The 19,764-nt window shown below is 43.6% G+C and overlaps 4 protein-coding genes across 4 annotated transcripts; 2 read left to right on the top strand and 2 right to left on the bottom strand.

Moving 5' to 3' along the window:
• Positions 1-69: 69 nt before the first annotated feature.
• PICMEDRAFT_73027 (hypothetical protein) lies at positions 70-7,208 on the top strand (the record flags this gene model as incomplete). Its single annotated transcript, XM_019164364.1, has 5 exons — positions 70-695; positions 1,015-2,054; positions 2,924-3,273; positions 3,841-4,030; positions 4,582-7,208. 5 exons carry the CDS (start codon positions 70-72, stop codon positions 7,206-7,208), a joined length of 4,833 nt encoding a protein of 1,610 aa, XP_019016615.1.
• A 155-nt stretch (positions 7,209-7,363) lies between these two features.
• Positions 7,364-10,415, bottom strand: PICMEDRAFT_140510 (hypothetical protein). Its single transcript, XM_019160199.1, has 2 exons — positions 8,398-10,415; positions 7,364-8,250 (listed from the first exon to the last, which is right to left on the bottom strand). Exons 1-2 carry the CDS (start codon positions 10,303-10,305, stop codon positions 7,519-7,521), a joined length of 2,640 nt encoding a protein of 879 aa, XP_019016614.1. The 5' UTR covers positions 10,306-10,415; the 3' UTR covers positions 7,364-7,518.
• Positions 10,416-13,257: 2,842 nt separating this feature from the next.
• PICMEDRAFT_73025 (hypothetical protein) lies at positions 13,258-15,795 on the bottom strand (the record flags this gene model as incomplete). Its single annotated transcript, XM_019164363.1, has 1 exon — positions 13,258-15,795. One exon carries the CDS (start codon positions 15,793-15,795, stop codon positions 13,258-13,260), a length of 2,538 nt encoding a protein of 845 aa, XP_019016613.1.
• Positions 15,796-17,191: 1,396 nt separating this feature from the next.
• Positions 17,192-18,757, top strand: PICMEDRAFT_73024 (hypothetical protein; the record flags this gene model as incomplete). The annotated part of the gene is made up of 1 exon (XM_019164362.1): positions 17,192-18,757. The coding sequence occupies one exon, from the start codon at positions 17,192-17,194 to the stop codon at positions 18,755-18,757; it is 1,566 nt and encodes a 521-aa protein (XP_019016612.1).
• Positions 18,758-19,764: the final 1,007 nt, after the last annotated feature.

The following is a 19,764-nucleotide window of genomic DNA, read 5'->3' as shown; positions in this document are numbered from 1 at the left end:
AGAGACGGTGTCGGGATAGGTGGAGGTGGTTACGGAGAGTGGCGAAAAAACAGAAACAGAAGGGCAGAAATGAAGTACGTTATTGAACACATGGAGCTGGGCTTCACGCCCTGGGTGGTGCTTGAGTACGCACAGATCATCAAGGATGTAGGAAAGGAGAACTTGTACTTGGTTTCACTTCCGGAGGGAACAACGGAGGCAGACATGCCCAAGGAGCTTATCGATCTCGGGTTGCAGTGGACCACAGAAGACATCGTCCCGTATTTGGCCGGGATGGAGGATGTCCAGGACAAGAGCGACCTCTGCTTGCTTGATCCTCGGGCTGAGATCGACCTCCAGCCGTCGGACACAGCGAACTTCAAGTACTTCATTTTTGGGGGGATTCTCGGCGACCACCCTCCAAGGGACCGGACGGGGGAGTTGAAGAAGAAGCTGCTATGCGCCACGCGTCGTTTGGGCAGCTTGCAAATGACTACGGACACGGCCGTGCGGACGACCCAGATTATCCTCGAGAAGCAGACGAAGTTTGAGAACATCAAGTTCATAGACTACCCGGAGATCAGGTTCAACAAACACGAGGCGACGGAGATGCCGTTCAGATACGTGCTCGACTCCAACGGCACCCCGATCTTCCCCAAGGGAATGGTGGAGCTCATCCATGCAGACAACATGAAGAGTTTGGACGACTTTTTCTAGTCCTGCATGGAGCATGCCTTTTTCCGAAGGGCAGGTTACTTTCTAGTTTGTGTGTATTGTTCATCATCCACGTACTTTCTCAAAAAATGTGCAGTTGCCCAAACGGGAAACTTTCTGTTTCATCTTTTCGCCTAACGTTCTCGGTGTATCGTCAACGCTTATCGCGAGATGCTTATCGCATGTGCAATCTTGCCCAGTTGGCAAAGAAGCAGCACTACTCTTGTTCTAATGGCACCGGATATCTTTTGAATCAACAGATACGATGCACTCCTCTGCCTGACGCTATTTTCTTTTCTCCTCTTCTCAGGAGGAAGAAAGCAGAGAAATGATTGTCGGCCTACGTGGAAAAACTATGACCGTTCCAGAAACTCAAAAAGCCATTGTCTTCTATAAGCATGGAGGGCCGCTTGAATACACCGACATTCCGGTTCCTTCCCCAAAAGCCAACGAGATACTTGTCAACGTCAAGTTCTCCGGGGTTTGTCACAGTGACCTACACGCCTGGAAAGGTGACTGGCCATCAAAGACAATTTTACCTCTTGTAGGTGGACACGAGGGAACGGGTGTAGTTGTTGCAAAGGGCGCCAATGTTACAAGCTTTGAGATAGGTGACTATGCAGGCATCAAATGGCTCAACAAGTCGTGCTTATGCTGCGAATTCTGTCGAAAGGGCGCAGAGATAGACTGTCCTAAGGCAGTCATATCCGGATACGCACAGAATGGCACTTTCCAGCAATATGCTTTAGCTGACGCTGTTCAAGCAGCTCAGCTGCCACAAAATATCAACCTGGCCGAAGTTGCTCCGATCTTGTGCGCAGGATTGACTGTGTACAAAGCTCTCAAAACTGCCGAACTGTTAGCTGGTGAGTGGGTGGTGATTTCAGGCGCAGGCGGAGGATTAGGCTCCATGGCTGTTCAGTATGCCAAGGCAATGGGAATGAGAGTCCTGGCCATTGACGGGGGTGAGGAGAAAGGAGGCCTTGTCAAATCCTTGGGAGCTGAAATCTATATTGACTTTTTGGAAGCCAAAGATTTAGTCTCAGAAGTCAAAGAAGCGACCATGGGGGGAGCTCATGGGGTGATCAATGTCTCTGTTTCTCCAGTGGCCATATCTCAATCCTGCCAGTATACTAGAAATGGCGGGAAAATCATCTTTGTCGGCTTGCCGCCCGATGCCGTGTGCAACACGTCAGTGTTCGACATTGTTTGTAAGTCTCTACAGATCAAGGGCTCGTCCGTTGGCAACAGAGAAGACACTGCCCAAGCAGTGGACTTTTATATCAGAGGTTTGATTAAATCTCCGATAAAGATTGTTGGACTATCGAAGATACCAGAGGTCTTTAAACTGATGGAGGAAGGTAAAATCTTGGGAAGATATGTTGTAGACACTTCTTGCTAAAAACCTGCAGTATATTGAGTGTAGCTTCGGTAGCCACATTCAACAATCTTCGCTGAAAATTATGACGCAAGTCTTAGTAATAACAATAATATTAGCAGGCCTGTCAAGCTAATTAGCAGATTTGGCTAATAAGCTTGCTATTAAGATAGTGCACGATGGAATCAACAAAACTTCTCATATTGCAAATTTACCTTCACTTCAAATTGATTTAGTATTGCTTTGGTTTTATCCCTTGAGTTGACTTTTTTATCTGGTTCTTTTTCCTACATTTCTTAGTAATATCGATCTATCATCATATATCTATTGATATTCTATATTTACATCAGTAATAATCATATATGAATAATCGTCATATAGAGTTTAGTAAAACAAGAACCTTTTCTTAAATATGTTCTTCTAAAGCTGATGATGGACATTCAGTTTAAATGTAACATTATGCTAACGATAATGAAACCATCACATATCATGAGATGCCATGGGCCCGAAACCGAGGTCTGACAGTCAGATCTTAATCCTCCTACCGTGGAATGACATCATTCTCATAACCATCAAGATTACGTAAACCGAGATGATCATCCCATGAAGCCTTTACAAAAGCAAAAAAGGCCTATGAGAAATGAAGGCTGCTGCTGCCTCCTTCAGCCGTCCATGTTCCAAGTATCTGTGGAATGGAGGCAAGGGATTCTGCTTTCCCACTACTTAGAACTGTAGAGACAAGAACTTTTGTTTCCTGTGCTTTTTGTGCTTCAGTTGGTTGAAGAGCCAAAGGCAAAATTCGATAAAGATCATAAATACATATGCGTTTGTTTGATAAGCTGGTTTCGTTAGCTGTTCTGGCCGGAATCACATCTGCTCTTCGCCTGGACTTTGAAAGGCACATTGAAATTGAAACAGTGACGTTGAATGTCACTGAATACACTGCAATTTTGAACACTACAGAGTTTCTTCTATGTTTCAACAACTCAGGCTCATATGACCTCCATTTTTTAAACACTTCTGGAAATGCGGCCCCCACCTTAGGTATTATTGGGTCTGAATCTCCCTCTAGCGCAGACTACAAACTTCTTCACTCTTGTTTTGTTCAGCAAGAGATAGATGATGTGGGAGCTTATTTCTCACCCTATTTGTATTTGGAAGGCGATAATGATGGTTACAGTGTTCAAGCAATTGATACTGAGGTGATCACTTGGCGTGGTGTTTTTAACGGACTGCTTTCTTCCCATGTGGAGATAGTACAGCCAACGCAAAAGAGCTTTTTGCGGACTGTTCTTGCCTATCTTTCTTTTTGGCAAGACGCATGGTAGAGAGATATTATTCATGAAGAGAGTACAGCTATTGACAACATGGACCAGTACTTGTCAGAATATATTTTTCCTAAATAATATAACCGTTATTTAAAATGTTATTTCTGCGATCTGTTACTTTCCTCCCTAACACTTACCTTACATAACTGGATGGCAAACCTGACGTCTGATACTAGGGAGAATCATTCTTCAGCTCGCCAAAGCTTGTCACCTTTTGCTTTCATTCGAAATCCTTCAGGTTCTCTGGACCATCTTATCACCGCTCCAAGTCTGCTTATGGGGTGACGTCTGATAAGCGCACTGAAAAACAAAAGTCGTGTTATGCTTTAGTGAATTGAAGCAAAGGTTCTGCCCTGTCCTATAATCACATGTGCTATTGGCAGAATAACACAGGGTAGCCGAATTACTTCTTTCATTACCGCCATCTTTCTTAGCGTCTAGTCCGAAAAAACCTTTTGGATCTGTATCTCGCATTTGCACCTCAGAAGCACCGAAGTGCTTTACACGGTATTAGTCTATTCACTTGCTGCACATATTGAACTCCTCAAAGACTCCATGACCTTCCTGGCAGTGCTTTGGCAAGCAAGTGCAAAGCCTGCGTCTTTGGCGTTGGTTAAGACCTCCTTCCCTAGTCCGAAATTCGGCTATATGCTTACGTAATTCCACGCCCGCCTATCGCTGCCAGTGTGGCGATCCGGTCCTACTCTGTTTGTGCAGCCAGCCTGTCTGTTCCACGAGCCATTTTGGCACATGGGAGGAAGCAATAGCAAGGGGGTATGCATGTAAATTGATTCGTCTTGATCACTTACGGGAAGTTATATTGACAGCTTGCAATGCGCTTTCCATGTTTGCTCCTTCTGCTGGCTCCATTTGCTGCTGCGTCCAGCTTTTTGGATTTGAATTCGGTCACCAGCACAAAACTGGAAACCAGTCCTATCGATAAAGAAAAGTGTCCTCCTTGTTTCAATTGTAACTTGCCTAACTTCAATTGTGCACAGTTCTCAGCGTGTAACCCCTTTACTGGACGCTGCGAGTGCAAAGATGGGTTTGGTGGCGACGATTGCTCTACCCCATTGTGTGGAGGATTGTCGGATGGGTTGAATCGCCCAAAGAGACAAGCAAACTCCACTTGTGAGTGTAATGAAGGGTGGGGAGGCATCAATTGTAACATGTGTGAATCAGATGATGTTTGCGATTCCTTTGTTCCCTCCGGGTTGAAAGGTACCTGCTACAAGTCCGGTATCATTGTCAACAAATTCAACCAAATGTGTGATGTTACAAACGAAAAGATTCTGAAGATCCTTAACGGCAAAATCCCACAAGTTACTTTTAGTTGCAATGCTACAGCGCAAGTTTGCGATTTTCAGTTCTGGATAGACGAAGTGGAAAGTTTCTACTGCGACTTGAGTCATTGTGATTACGAATACGATTTGAACTCAAATGCCACACACTACAAGTGTAATGATGCTCAGTGTAGTTGTTTGGCAGGAAGAATGTTATGTGGGGAAAACGGCTCCGTTGATATTTCTGACTTTTTGAGTCACGAAATTAAAGGACCTGCTGACTTTTCTTGCGATTTGAATTCGCAAAATTGTAAGTTCAGCGAGCCTAGTATGAATGATCTCATTTCTTCAGTTTTTGGTGATCCACAAATTAATTTATTCTGTCAATCGGGAGAATGTTTGCACAAGTCAGAGATTCCTGGCTTCCAGATACCGGGTAAGGACAGGTTTACTCTCATAGATTTCACAAAGGTATCAAGTGTCTTTTTGGGCTGTTTAATTGTTCTACTCTTGTCCTTTGAGAAGGTCAAATCTTCTCCATTGTTTTTGAAGTCTGTTTACTTGCCTGATGGTGATGACGGTAATGCAGAACTAGTCACAGCCAATCTTATGTTGGAAAATTATAAACAAGCAACACTTTCTTTTGACAACGTGTGCTATGCCATCAAAAGTAAGCCGGTTTTGAACAATGCCTACGGTCAAGTAAATCCGGGTGAATGTATGGCTATAATGGGCAGCTCTGGTGCAGGAAAGTCAACACTATTAGACATTTTGGCTTGTAAGAATAAGGGTGGCTTTATCTCTGGTGACTTGTACATTAACGGAAAAAGGCTAGTTACACAACACGAATTTAAGATATTCCAGAATTCTATTGGGTTTGTGAACCAAGACGACATCATGATCTCAACTTTGACTGTTTATGAAACGGTTCTCAATAGTGCCTTGTTAAGATTGCCTAACTCTATGCCTTTTGAGGTCAAGCAATCAAAAGTTTTACAGATTTTAACCGAGTTGAAGATCCTTCATCTCAAAGACGTATTAGTTGGCTCGGATTTTGAAAGAGGCATTTCAGGAGGTGAGAAAAGAAGAGTTGCAATTGCGTGTGAGTTGGTCACTTCTCCATCCATATTATTCCTTGATGAACCAACCTCGGGGTTGGACGGGTATAATGCATTCAATGTGGTTGAATGTTTGGTGCGGCTTGCCAAAGTTTACAACAGAACAATCATCTTTACTATCCACCAGCCAAGAAGTAACATCGTCTCACTTTTCGATAAGCTATTGCTTTTGTCAGACGGTGACCTAATTTATTCGGGTGAAATGGGAGATTGTGCCAAATATTTTTCAAGCATTGGGTTCAATTGCCCAGTTGGATACAACATTGCAGATTACTTGATCGACATAACAAACCAAAAGTTCGAGACCACTGCGGACTTTTCAGCCGAGGACCCCCATGACAGTGATCCTAACCTTGAGACAAACGAAGTGTCAGAATGGCAGCATTACGCTTCTCACAGAGATGAATTGGCCAAAACGTTGAATCCAAATAAAATAATCACCCGAAACGATAAAAACTTGGCTCAATATTTTAAAAATTCATATGTTGCGATTTCAGTCAAATCTGCAATCAATGAGCAAGTCAATAACCTCAACTTCCTATTTTTCGAAATTGATTCCAATCTGTCCAAAGCAAACTGGTTCAATCAACTCATTGTTTTATCATCAAGGACATTCAAAAATTCCTATCGTAATCCTAAGCTATTATTAGGACATTACTTACTATCTTTAATAATGGGATTATTTTGCTCCTATCTTTACTACGACGTTGAGAATAATATCAGTGGTTTTCAAAATAGGTTGGGCTTATTTTTTTTCTTGTTAACTTTGTTTGGTTTCAGCTCATTGACGGGATTGGATTCATTTTCGAAGGAAAGGGCTGTTTTTGTTAGAGAAAGATCGAATAATTACTACAGTCCCTTAAGTTATTACTTTTCCAAACTCTTGTGTGATGTCCTACCATTAAGGGTTTTTCCTCCGGTTATATTACTTGCAATTATTTATCCATTAGTGGGGTTAAACATGTCGGGTTACAAATTTTGGGTTTCGATTTCTATTTTGATTCTTTTCAATTTGGTAACGTCATTGGAAGTACTGGTCATTGGTATAGCCGTGAAAGATTCAGGATCCGCCACTATGTTGTCAGTGTTGTTATTACTATTCTCTCTCTTATTTGCAGGTCTATTTATCAACAAAGAGACAATTCCGTTTGGTTTGTCATGGATTGAGAAATTATCAGTTTTTCACTATGCATATGAATCCCTTGCGGTAAATGAAGTCAATGGCTTGGTTTTGAAAGAAAAAAAATTTGGGTTAAATATCGAGGTTCCAGGTGCCGTAATTTTATCAACTTTTGGATTTGATGTCAATGCGATCCAATGGGATATTGGATTCTTAGGCATTTTATTAGGGGTATGTGTTTTATTAGGTGGCCTCATTTTGTCGCTATTTGTATATGAGATTCGTTGATTCAAAAAATTGTTCGAATGTCGAACCTTTTATTTTTCAAACTTTCTTCACCCTTGTTGTAGTAAAATAAAGTTTCATGTTATTAGTGGTGTGAATAGTAACGAATCACGCTGATAAAATGGATAAACTTCTAGCATTACACAAATATACAAAAGGAGTTTTCATTAGAAAGGAATGAAATTAAATATGTTTATACATAAGAAGTATTAGTAGGAAAAACTTGCGAGAGAGTTGGTAATTATTAAGGTTAAGCGGGGTAAAATAATAACGATTGTGATGCTGGTTGGCGCTGTGCCCTAATTCTGGTATTTTAGGAAAGTTCTATGTTTAGACCATGGTCCTCTTGTTCGGTAAATAGAAGGTAATCTAACATGGCAATTTTAGGAGGGGGATGATCTTCTAACATCCAACCTGCCAAATTTTCCCACTCAGTGGAAATATTGGCACGGTCATCAATGTAAGGAGTGCTCCATTCCCATTTCCCATGAAATTGTTGCATTTCACGAACATGAGCCCCTGTGTAAGGATTATCACGATACAACTCTTGTAACAAGTTAAAATCCGGTCTTTTTTTATCTTTATATGCAAGGAAATCTTGGAGCGTGACATCATAAATAGAGTTCTTGACTAGCTCAGAAAGAATAAATGTCGTATTACGATTAAAGCATTCATTTGGAGAAACGTTGTCTTCTTTAGTAGTGTTTGTGGCTCTTCTCAGCTCATCGCACGCAGATTTTATGTCATCTGTATTAACCCACATTCTTAGCAAATCAACAAATAACCAGTTTCTCCATTCTGGATTCCCGTGAGATTTTTTTCCATACTCTGTCTCCATGACCTCAAGTAAGGATCTATTAGAAGCAACAACAAAAGTTGGTGCTCCTTCAAACAAGGTTAATCGTGCCGGAGAAAGCTGGTCGAGTGTATAGAAATGGTCATTTCTACAATTGTAAAGTTTATTTTCCTTATGGATATTGTATATTTCCTCATCAGTCGGCTTGTGTACTGGTTCTTCTTTCTCTTCGTCTTTCTTTTCGTCTTTCTTTTCGTCTTTCTTTTCGTCTTTCTTCTCGTCTTCCTTTTCGTCTTTCTTTTCGTCTTTATTCTCGTCTTTATTCTTGTCTTTATTCTCATCTTTCTTCTCGTCTTTCTTCTCATCTTCCTTCTCGTCTTTCTTCTCGTCTTTCTTCTCGTCTTTCTTCTCGTCTTTCTTCTCGTCTTTCTTCTCATCTTCCTTCTCATCTTTTTTCTCGTCGTCACGAGAGTCCAATTCTCTTTTTTGTTTTGGTTCCAAAGGATAACTATCTATAGCTTGTTGAGGGATCCAGCCTTCGAATTTGTGAAGATTTTCGTAATTCAATTGGTCACTTGAGACACTCAAGCCTGTAATATCCACATACATACCTGAATCAACGTCAATAACTCTAGCATCGATATTGTTGCTACCTAGACCCTTACCTCTGTGAGTTAAACTACTGGAGCAATCCACGTAATACTTACCCATGCCATATTTTGGGTTTTGGACAATTAAGGAATCATTATATCTTAAGCAAAATTCAGCCAAATCTGCAATTGGCATCTGAACGTCTTCATCCTCATCATAAGGAAAAGACATCGAAGTAAAATACCATGCAAGTAAAGAGCCGTGAGCTGGGAACATGAAAAGTCCATCATGAAATGTAAGAGTGAAAAGAGTATGGACCATATGAGACAAAATTATGGTTTGACGGTTAATCGTATTGTCGATGGATAAAGTGTAGTTGACTGGGGTAGCGGCATTGTATTCAGGAGAATGTACTGTTGCTTCCTCACTTGGCATTTCCGTTATGAAACCCGAAAAAAATCTGAAATCATAATGAGCACCATTTTCTTTGATTTCATGGCCCTTATATTTGGCATACCACTTGACATTAACTTCGTGAAAATACTTAGGTGCGTCTTCAACTTTGGTAGCTTTTGAGAAGTCTATGGCTTCCAAAAATTTCTTTTCATTTGTGTCCAAGGACGTTTTCTTTTTCGCATACAAATAATGGAACATTTCATCAGTGTTAAGAGCAAATCTTGACTCTGGTATACTTAATTCGTATGAGTTGGCGCTAACCATTGCTGACTTGAAATCACTTTGATGTTTGAGAAGACGCTTTGGGCTCAAGTTCTCCAACTCTGCGATAGGGTCAAAACCCTGGAACGAGTTCTTCCTTACAAAAGAGTCAAACATTCCATTTCTCATCATTGACGATGATGGGTAGGGTTCTACCTTGTGGTAAGTACCATTATCGTGTAAAAAGTAGATTAACGTAGGGGGAGGAGCTGCAGACAGGAGGTAAGATTTGGCATTATGGAGTTGACCAATAAAATCCGATTTTTCATTGATCTGCCCGTTGAAATTGAACCCCGGAAGCAATTCCGGATCTTTAAACTCCCCATCTGGGGTAGCCAAATATTCTTCGTTATCTAAACAGTGTGTTTTGTCAAAATAGGTCAAAGAAGATTTGTTTGCTTCAAAAGTATAATCCAAGTCGATGTCATGACTGTGGAAAAAGGAGTAGCAGGTGGAATTTTCAACGCCCAAGTAGGAGTTGAGGACAGACAGATCGGTCCAGTCTTCCCAAGAAAACGGTATTTTGTTTGATCCTTTTTTGTATTCGTCGTGAAGGTAGTTGAGATAAACTGTCATGGTTATCCTTGGATCATACAAATGCTGGGTTTTCCTTAATTTAACGTAAGAGAAGGTTCGAGCAATATCAAGGCCAATCTTGGAGTTCACAAAATGATCGACAAACCTCCAATTAGAGTTGGCTATCTCTGGGCTGAACAACTTTCTGTAAAGTGTATTTGTCATTGTCTCGATGGAGTCATCCTTGATGTAGGCCAACTTGTCCAATAAGCTTGACATCGAAGGAGCCTGTTTCTTTGGTGCCTTGGATTCCGAGCTGTACGCCTTAATGTTGTTTCCTTTGAAGGAAGCGAGTGGTGTGGAGAAGGTGCCATATTGATAGATTGTGAAGTATAGGGAAAACACCAGGATGTTGAGGAAGAAGATTGAGATCAAAATGGGCTGCCTACGTATCTTTCGCAGGACCCCCGGGAAATGCATATCTTAGTCTAGCGTGGTCGATGGCAGGGGAGTTACTTAGGGGATGCAAAATCTATGAATGAGTTTTGGCCCGCTTCCGTTGTGTTCTGATACAAAGAGGTCGGTTTCCAGATGAAAGAAACGGAAGTAACGGGAGAGAATCAATAGCCGGTAGTTGAAGTAGTTACTGGAGAGGTTTCAGTAACAGGTCTTGAGCAGAGAACTGGTAACAGAGATTATTCTAGTCTCGAGTGTGCATGCAGTTTTGGTCAGACGACTGGTAGGTGTGCAATGCTGGATCGCTCCGTCTATCAGTGGCTAAAGGGCAAAGAGATACAGAACAATAAAGTAAAGCTAAGCAACAGGAACGAAAGCCAAAGAAAGAATGAAGCAGACGACAACGAAGGTGAGGAGGGCGGTGGGTGAAACTGCAGGCTCTACTTTGGTCGCAGCGGTGCAATAAACTAATCAACCCTAAACGAGAGGAATAGAATGAGGAGAAAAAGGCAGGGGAATGGTAACAGCCGAGGAAGGTACGCACGCACAGCAAGAAAGAAAAGTTGCAAGCCGAGCCAAAAGCCAGCACAGACATATCCCAGCGGAGAAAGCATAAAGTGGCACACACACACTACAGGCCTGCTCTGCAGAGAACGAAGAAAGTGTCTGCGAAAAGCGCGAAATGCAGGTTGCCCCGATTGAGACGACGAAACAGCATGGCCGGGGAAGATCTACTAGTCGGTCGGAGCCGACAGGAGCACACGACAGATTGGCGTCAGGACAGCAGCGGTATTGCATAGAATGCCGGGCGGGGCTATAGTACCTGGAACGACCCAGACAGAACCACACGAGCCTGGGAGCTGCAGGGCTGCAAAGCAAGCCTACGAAACGCGGCTGAAGCGATGCACGCGGGAGGGGCAGGCAGATAGCTGCAGCTGCAGCTGCGACTCCGAGGGCGGCGGAAAGGTGTCGTGTGACCGGTCGGCTGTGTCATTTGAGCGTAACGCCGATCCTCCGCAGTGGTGGAGCCTGCCTGCGTGGCCTATGCAAGCGGAACAATAACGAAATGCTGGGCGGTGCAGCAAATGCAGCAGGTGCAGGCTGACCTATTTAAATTGGGACGCTGGGAGTGAGCCGCAGAGATGCAGGATTTCTGCAGGGCACTGCAGAACAGTCGGAGAAGAAGCGGCTGGTTATGGGTGTAAGGAGGACAGAGGGTCCCGCCAGGTCGTGAAAGGCTCGTGCGAGGACTAAAAAAGGAGAAAAAAGAGAAAACAAAAAAGCTGGTGGGTAAGAAGAAGCGGCAGCAGGGAGGCGTCGAAAAGCGTTAGAAGGCGCAGAGGGGGGACTAACAAGGGGTGTACTAAATACAAGCACAAGATGCTTCGTGGCATGGGCTTAGCTCTACTTGTCCTTGGCTCCCCCGCCATCCGTCCCTAGGGGGGCCAGATACGAGGAGCATTGCATCGTCTCCAAATAAGAGGAAACGGCCAGGCGCTACGTGCTTGGCCCAATCCCCGCTTCTTGCTTGATGCCTCATGCTTATCTTGATAAGGACGGCAGCATCGGGGTCGGCTGTGGTGGAGGGTGAGGCGAGAGCGTGGCGAGAGCGGGAAAGTCGGCGGGAGAAGAGCAGGCTCGGCCGGGTTGTGGTTGTGTCTTGTCTTCCGTGTCTCGGCTCGTTATTGCCACCCGTTGCGTGCTCTAGTAGCGCACCGCTTTTCCCCCGCTTCCCCCTTCCTCTCCATCCTCGTAGCGCAGCCCGCAGCCCGCGCGATGACGACAGAGATGCAAACGACTTCCCCTGTGCCCTGCTGTCTTGGCCTTGGCAGCGGGCTTCGGTCTCGGTCTCAGTTTCGATTTGGGGACAGAATGCAACTGCAAGTTGTTACAAAAATAAAAATGAAAACAAACTAGAAAATAAAAAATAAAAAGTAAAAACTCGCCAATGAGAAGGCACGCAGTGCTAACGCATTAGCGCGCTGGCCAACTTTTCGGCGATTCCGGGTCGGCCTAATTGGGCACCACTTCCCCTGCCGCAGGCAGCAAGCCGCCAGCACCTCGCCCACACCTCGCCCGAGCGCAACAGAACAGGACTAAAAAAAGCAACTACATCATCGTTCCCGCTGCGTGCGGGCGTCCTCTTATCCCCGGCCACCTGCTCAGTGAACTATGTCAGCAAAACGTCGAGAAAAAGGTCAGAAGAGTCCACCCCAAAAAATCCCCGGAGCATTCGAGTTCCTACAGGGCTGTTTAACTACCGTCCTTATCTCTCGCAAACATTCTAATGTAAAGCCGACCTCCTCTCCACATACGTATCTTCTGGTCGTGTGCCGTACTCACACCAGATCGACAGTTTTCGCGATCTCCAAAAACCTCTCAACCACATTCCGACAACAGCGCTAGACATGCATGAGAGATACCCGAGCTGCAGACAATTCCGAGCCCTGCTGAACGCACAAGACACGGAAACCCATCCTTCGCGGTTGCCACCGCTCCGCTCGGCGTGCTGCGCTCGCCGTCTACGTTGCTGCTGCAGCATCTTCTAGTTGCCTCTGCCCACACACCGGAAAAGCCGAAGTAGGTGAAGTTGAAGGCAATGAGGAGGGGGACTTTTCCAGCGATGTTCCTTCCGGAGATGCCCATGTTAAGATCACGTGTAGCAGTGGCTTTTGATGCGAGAAGTAACGTAGTATCTCGAAACCGTAGTCAAGTGGGTGATGTAAACCTCCAGAAGTCTTGCTCTCCTCCCAGCCTAGGCAGTGGGAAACGGCATCCTGCTTCGCATTCTAGTGTGAAAAAAAGCCATGAAAAAAGGCAAACACCACTCGCTTCCATTCTCATATCAAAACTCTTTACTAGTATACACATTAATCAACCATTAATCCTTATAGTCCACGCTTGGTAGGTAAATGCCAAGTCTTTCCAATTTCATGAGAGAATGATAGCAGAAACGTCTTATAGCCCGACTTATCACTATATCCCTGTGTAATTTGACGTCGATACCACAACCTCTTTTCCTTGGTCCGCAACCTCCACATACGAAAGGTAATCGAGCATCGGAATCCTTGGCGGAGGATGATCTCGCAGCATCCACTGAGCCAAGTCTTTCCACTTTGTCGGCATCCCGTGATAGTCATGGATTGATGGGGATTTCCACTCCCAATCAGAATAATAGATAGCCATCTCTGTGGAATGCACACTATTGTAGAGATTGTCGTGGTAAAATTCCTCCACAATGTTCATAGAAGGTCTTCTTTCATCCCTATGCTTCAACACCTCTTCCGATGTAATTTCGTAAAGCGAACTTTTGATCATCTCAGAAATAATAGTAGCTTCGTTGCCAATATAACACCCAACAACGTTGACTCCCTTGACATTCTTCTTGTTACCTTTCGCCTTCCTTTTGTTCTTGCTCTTCCCAACGGCAGTGGTAGGTTGCAAATTATTTACCACACATGCCCAATGAACATCATCTGCATGGACCCACATTTTCAAAGGCTTCAGGAACACCCAGTCATCCCATGCCACACGTCGAAGAGAAAGAGGCGAATACTCTTGCTCCAAAATACTAGTCAACGACTTTTTCGACGCAGGCACAAATGTCGGTGCTCCTTCAAATAGCGACAACCGCACAGGAGACAATTGTTCATATGTATAGTAGTGGTCATTTCTGCAATTGTAAATCCTATTCTCAGAATGGATCTTCAATACCTTATTTACTGTCTCCTTATCCTCCGCCTCTGCTTTTTGTATTGATTTCACACCTTCGTGTTTAAATTTATTTGAAGCCAGAGCACCTTGCCTTCTTCCTCTCCTAGAATCTACCTTGGAAAGCGGATACTTGGATTTCACTTGCTTTGGAATCCATCCATCCAGTTTGTTCATACCGGGAGCGGTCAAACGGTCTGCTGATACACCGATACCGGTGACATCAACAAACATTCCTGTATCGACATCAATCACACGAGCATCAATATTATTCGTACCTGTCTCTTTACCTCTATGGGTCAAACTACTGGTGCAATCGATATAGTACTTACCCATGCCATACTTTGGGTTTTGAACAATCAACGAGTTGTTATATCGTAGACAGAACTCAGCCAAGTCCGTGACGGGCATTTGTACATCACCATCTCCATCGTAGGGAAAAGACATTGATGTGAAGTACCATGAAAGTAAAGAGCCATGTGCTGGAAACATATATAGGCCGTCGTGGAACGTAGCCGTTAGTAGCGTGTGGAGCAAATGTGACAAGATAATCGTACGACGGCTAGTCGGGTTATCCAAAGGTTTCCTGTCAAGCTCTTCAGGGGTATAGTAAGGAGAATGGAAGGTGAAGTCAGAGAGCGGCATTTCGGTAACAAAACCAGAGAAAAATCTGGCATCATAATGGCCACCATTCTCTTTTAGCTTATGAGCGTTGTAACTTGCAGGCCACAAAATATTGACTTCTTTAAAATACTTTTTCACGTCCTCGGCATCTGCTGCTTTAGAGTAGTTGACAGATTCAAGAAACCTTTTCTCGTTATCCTCTAAAAGTGAAAAATCCTTGTTGTAGAGGTCGGCAAAATGCTCATCAGTGTCCAAATAAAAGTTTCCCTCCGGAATGTTCAGCTGAAAATTCTTAGTTTTCAAGAGTTGAATCGCAAAGTCGTTCTCATTGTGAGTAAGGTATTTATCTCCCAATTTTCCCAACTCCTCCACGGGGTTAAATCCGTTGAATGTGCTTTTGTCTGTGAAAGATTCAAAGAGGCCATTTTGCATCATAGATGTTGCCTGATATGGCTTAGTCTTGTAGTAAGTACCATTTTCGTTCAAGAAGTAGATGAGAGATGGTGTTGGGGCATAGGACAAAATAAACGACTTTGCGTTGAATATTTTCCCGATAAAGTTCGATTTCTCATTGATCCTTTGCATGAAATTGAACCCGGGCAATAACTTTTCATCTTTGTATTTCCCATTATGTGTCTTCAGATAATCGATGTTATCGAGACAGAAACTCCTATTGGCATATTCCGTGGAAGGTAGACTGTCGTTCATTTCATATTTCAGGGAGATCTCGTAATCGGTCAAAAATGACGCACAGGAGCGGCTCTTTCCATTCAAAAACCGGTTCAAATACGACAGATCCACCCAGTCTTCCCAGGAGAAAGGTATGCTGCTCTGACCGGAACTGTGTTGCTCTTGCAAGTGGTGGAGATAGACTGCCATTGTGATTCTCGGGTCGTAAATGTGTTCGGTCTGTCTCTTCTTAGTATAGACGGAGATTTCATCCGATCCCTCGGTTAGCCTGTTGTTGTGGAAGCCCGTGGTGAGTTTCCATGAGGAGTTTTCCACTTCTTTCTGTTCGAAAAGTTTCTGAGACAAAGAGTTAATCACTGACTCTGCAGCATTAGATTTATGCATTAAGCTCTGGTCGAGTATCTCCGGAGGTGTTAACAGCAGCGCTAGCGGGGACCTGAATGGCAAAGAGCGCAGAATGTTGGAGGAGCTGTACTGTTCGCCATACATGGAGGCATAGAGACTATAAAAGATATAGCATGCCGCCGTCAGTATGGCCAGCAGCGGTTTCCTCCGTATTCGCCGCAAAATACTCTTAATCGTCATTCTGCACTTTCGAATCTGAAAATCTGGCTTCTTCATGCCCTGCCCTAGTCCCTAGGTTCTTCTTGGTCGTTGTGATGCCCCTCTTCACCTCTTTTGCGTGGTTGCAGGTCCTCCCTCCTTCTGCCCTACAGTCAGTTTTTTCCGGTAAGACGGTACGGCACCCGAAGACCGGATCGGGCCCCTCTGATAACCAATGAGTTTTTCACTTCTGACGCTCTCCCCCCGATTCTTCGCTCCTCTCACCTTTCCGTTCATCTGCCGACAAAGCCTGTTTTTCCCGCCCACCCCGAAGAGGCTTATACGCTCGGCTCTACTACATCTTCGCGTGCAGGGTGCCGGGATCCTTCTCCAGCCGTTGCCGGCTGTTTTTGTTTTGGCGTGCTGCATCCGGCAGGTTACGCTGGCACGGGTTGTTGGGGCGCAGCCAGCACGTTTCTGGCTCGTTGCCAACTCATTGTCTGCTTTATTGCGTCGCTAGTTGTACGGCGACCTGCCGACTGTATGTCTCTTTGTCCACTAGCAATGCTGCCGGTAAATCTCTGCTTTCGCCACCCTGCAGAAGCACCGTGGAGACAATACTTGCTGTAAGTGCCGGCTTAAGCTTTGCATGTGTGAAAATGCACCCAAAGGTAGTCCGGATAAAGGCGGGCTGCCTGTAGATTGAAGGTATTGCCCGTTTTTCTACGCCATCGCATCGGTCGGGAAAGTAGAGTAATCGGATCGTTGAGCTTTACGGCAAGCAAGCGGGTACAAAACAACAAACTGCAAACCTTTTCTTCAACTTGTGGCTAATTTTTAATTTAGATCCGGACTTGCACTTGCTTCGGACAGAACACGCCAAGACGGAATGAAGCGGGGAAGAACACAGCAGAACAAGGCAGAAGCTCGTGGAACATGAATGCGCGCTGTAAAAGCTTCCCAATGCGGCAATTTGTGAGCCCACAGCGGCGCGCAGTGCTTTTCATCATTCCGCGGAGCCCGATTGGGAGATGCATCTCTCACACTCCGGCCGGAGAAGCCCACCGTTGTTGATCTGGCACGCCAAACTCCGGTCCGGGGCTCGGCTGCCATGAGTGGGTCAAGCCTCCGACCATTCTTTACAATTGTGTTGGCAACATGTACTCGCTGAGAAGCTATAAAACCTTGTATCTTTCCCCAACGATGAGTCTGGTTCCTCTTCTTCTTGCTTCGTCCTTTTCAGTCTTCTTCCTTAGCAAGCTACCCGTGCCCAAGCTCCGTCCTGTACGTTACTTTGTTTGCATTCGCTTTACTTTAGCTCTTTACTCTTCAGCACTCAAAAATGGTTGCCACTTTCGCTATCACTGAACTCGTGAATCTTTCAGGTGAGGAATACAATGACAACACTTTGGTTGGCGAGGAAGACTTGAGTTTTGGAAGCGAGCTTTTTGATGACTCGCTGAGCTTTTTGGACGAGTCATTTGCTGAGGATAAAGATCACAGTAGTATTAGTTTTGACCTCCATAATAATGTGTACCAAACCGAAAATAACAGGTCCTTTGCTTCTGAGTTGAGCACCAGTGAATCTTACTTTGAAGATGCTATCTTGGATAGCTCAGTAAGCTGCGACACTTCCTTCACTGTGTCAAGTCCAGTTTATGTTTCCTTAGAAGAAATTGATGCACTATTCAACGACAAAGAGGTGGGACCTCTTGCCAGTGAGCAATCTACGTCCTTTCCAAGCATCTTGGATAGTCATGTCGGTATTGTTCAAAGCTCTTCCATCCATGAGATAAATTCTCAGAGTGATGAGTTTGCGTCTAATTACAAATTCGATTTGGATTTTGACATTCAGGAACTTCAAGACCAGGATCAGGTTGGAGAATTGAGCGAGTTACCTCAAGAAATTGTTCTCAATGCGAATATTCCTCATGATAATATTGTGAATGAGTCCGCTCTCGTTAAGCCGACAAGAACCATCAAAAGAGCGAAAAGACCAAAGCCCCAGTTTGCTGTATCTGCCTCTTTGTTTCATAGGATCAACAATTATTGGTCATTAATATCCCAGAACAACAAATATTTGAGCACCCTGTCAGCTGCGGTAAACAAATGGGCAAGTCCGACTGTGGTTCCTCTTCAGGCTGAGCAGTTTATCAACAACGTTGTTCCTGCATTACTACCAAACTACGTAAACATCAACTTTTTCAAGGATGTTCAAGGCAAAAAGGGTTGGTACTATGAAGATAACAAGAAGCGTCAGGGAGGTCCTCTTGCTCTGAGATGGTGTGGCCAAGAGCTGAATTTTTACGATCCGTTCATTATCAGGTATCAAGTTGATGAAACAGGAAAACAAACTAACAAACAGGCTTTGTGCCCCTACTGTCCAGTGGAAACGGATATGGACTTGGATAACATTTTCCACACTACACAAGATTCATTGTACATGCACCATGTGTGTAAGGACCACGGTGTTTACAGCACGGGTTATGAGATGTCTCCTCCGTTACTCGCCTTTGAGAACGGGACGCCGGTTGCATTCTGCACAGAATGTGAGGAAACATGCAAGATTGTTGGTCTTGGGTCCGGTGTCGACAATTGTATGATAAGTTACTTCAGACATGCTTTTATTTCCCATAATAAGAAAAAACAAAAAAGAACACGTGAACAAAAGCAATCAGACCATGTCTTCTTCAATGGTGCCAGAAAACACCATATATATGAAAATTTTGAAACTAATATAAATTGTTTTGAGTCTAAACCAGGAAGAGTCATTGCTAGTGAGCCTGAGGATCTTTTGGATGAGAAGTATTTGGATGATGTCATCATGGAGGATTCGATGCTGGAGATCGACGAAATGAGTGACGCAGATACCAGTACTCAGCTCGTCGAGCAAAACTGGAACCTCTAGTCACTGCAGTTCAAAACCTCAGTATGGTTGAGCCAACATGTTTACACGCGTTAGTTTATTCTTTTGTAGAGTAGTTTTTTTTGTATAAATATATGGAAAATATATCAATGAACTCCCAAACAAGCTAACACTACTGTTTGTTTCGACTGCTCCATGTCTTTCAATATGATTTTTCTATAGCAGTTAGGCATTTACGTTATCAGCAATATACATATTTTAGTCAAGAGTATTACATTGGCAACATAACATTTTGCAACCAATTTGTAAAATCCATCAGAGTGAGTTTTACCAGCTGTGTAGAATATACAATCACTACTGGTAATAAAACCGTTGAATGAATATGTGAACACGTCTTGTATTCAATTTTTCGATTAGGTAATCAGAATTCCCCGGCGGATAGCTAATAAGTTTAATACTACTGTTTGTGTTAAGTGTATAAAATTTTGTTGGCTAAAAAGTTTGATTTCCATTTACCGCAAAAATTCTTGAAAAATTACTGTAGTTCACACATTTTTTGTTGTTGTAATCTAGCTATTCTATTATGAATATCCATTGTATATGTTCACTTTTTCTTATGTTTGTTGCTTATTTATATTTAACTAATATAACTAGCCTACAAACTAATATTCTCAAACATAAATACAAGGGACAAACCTCTTGTATTTATACACTTACACCTTCGGTTAAACTTGCCATTATTCATTTATCATGGCGGCTAACTTTCCAGTTTTAGATTACTTAAGATGCCTTATCATGATAAGACTCTTATCTCTTATCACTCAATCCTTATTGGCCTCGGCATCTTATCTCAACCCTAAGATACCTTATCATGATAAGATTCTTATCTCTTATCCCTCGATCATGATTGGCTTTGGCATCTTATCTCAACACCCCACCATAATCTAAACACTTGTAGATATGTTCGACATTCCAGCTAGACCAACAAACTTATTGAATTTAATCTTGGCTAAACTTTTAGTCAACATATCAGCAACCATATTTAATCG

The sequence above is a fragment of the Pichia membranifaciens genome (genome assembly GCF_001661235.1).
Source record: "Pichia membranifaciens NRRL Y-2026 unplaced genomic scaffold PICMEscaffold_4, whole genome shotgun sequence".
Lineage (NCBI taxonomy): Eukaryota > Fungi > Ascomycota > Pichiomycetes > Pichiales > Pichiaceae > Pichia > Pichia membranifaciens.
The sequence above is the reverse complement of the archived record's forward strand: the minus strand, read 5'-3'. Positions and strand labels throughout refer to the sequence as shown.

Coding starts and splice junctions, on each gene's coding strand:
- PICMEDRAFT_140510 (XM_019160199.1), bottom strand. CDS start 10,305: ATGCATTTCCCGGGGGTCCTGCGAAAGATACGTAGGCAGCCCATTTTG. Junction 8,251..8,397: donor AAGACGAGAAGAAAGACGAG/AAGAAAGACGAG, acceptor AAAGACGAAAAG/AAAGACGAAAAGAAAGACGA.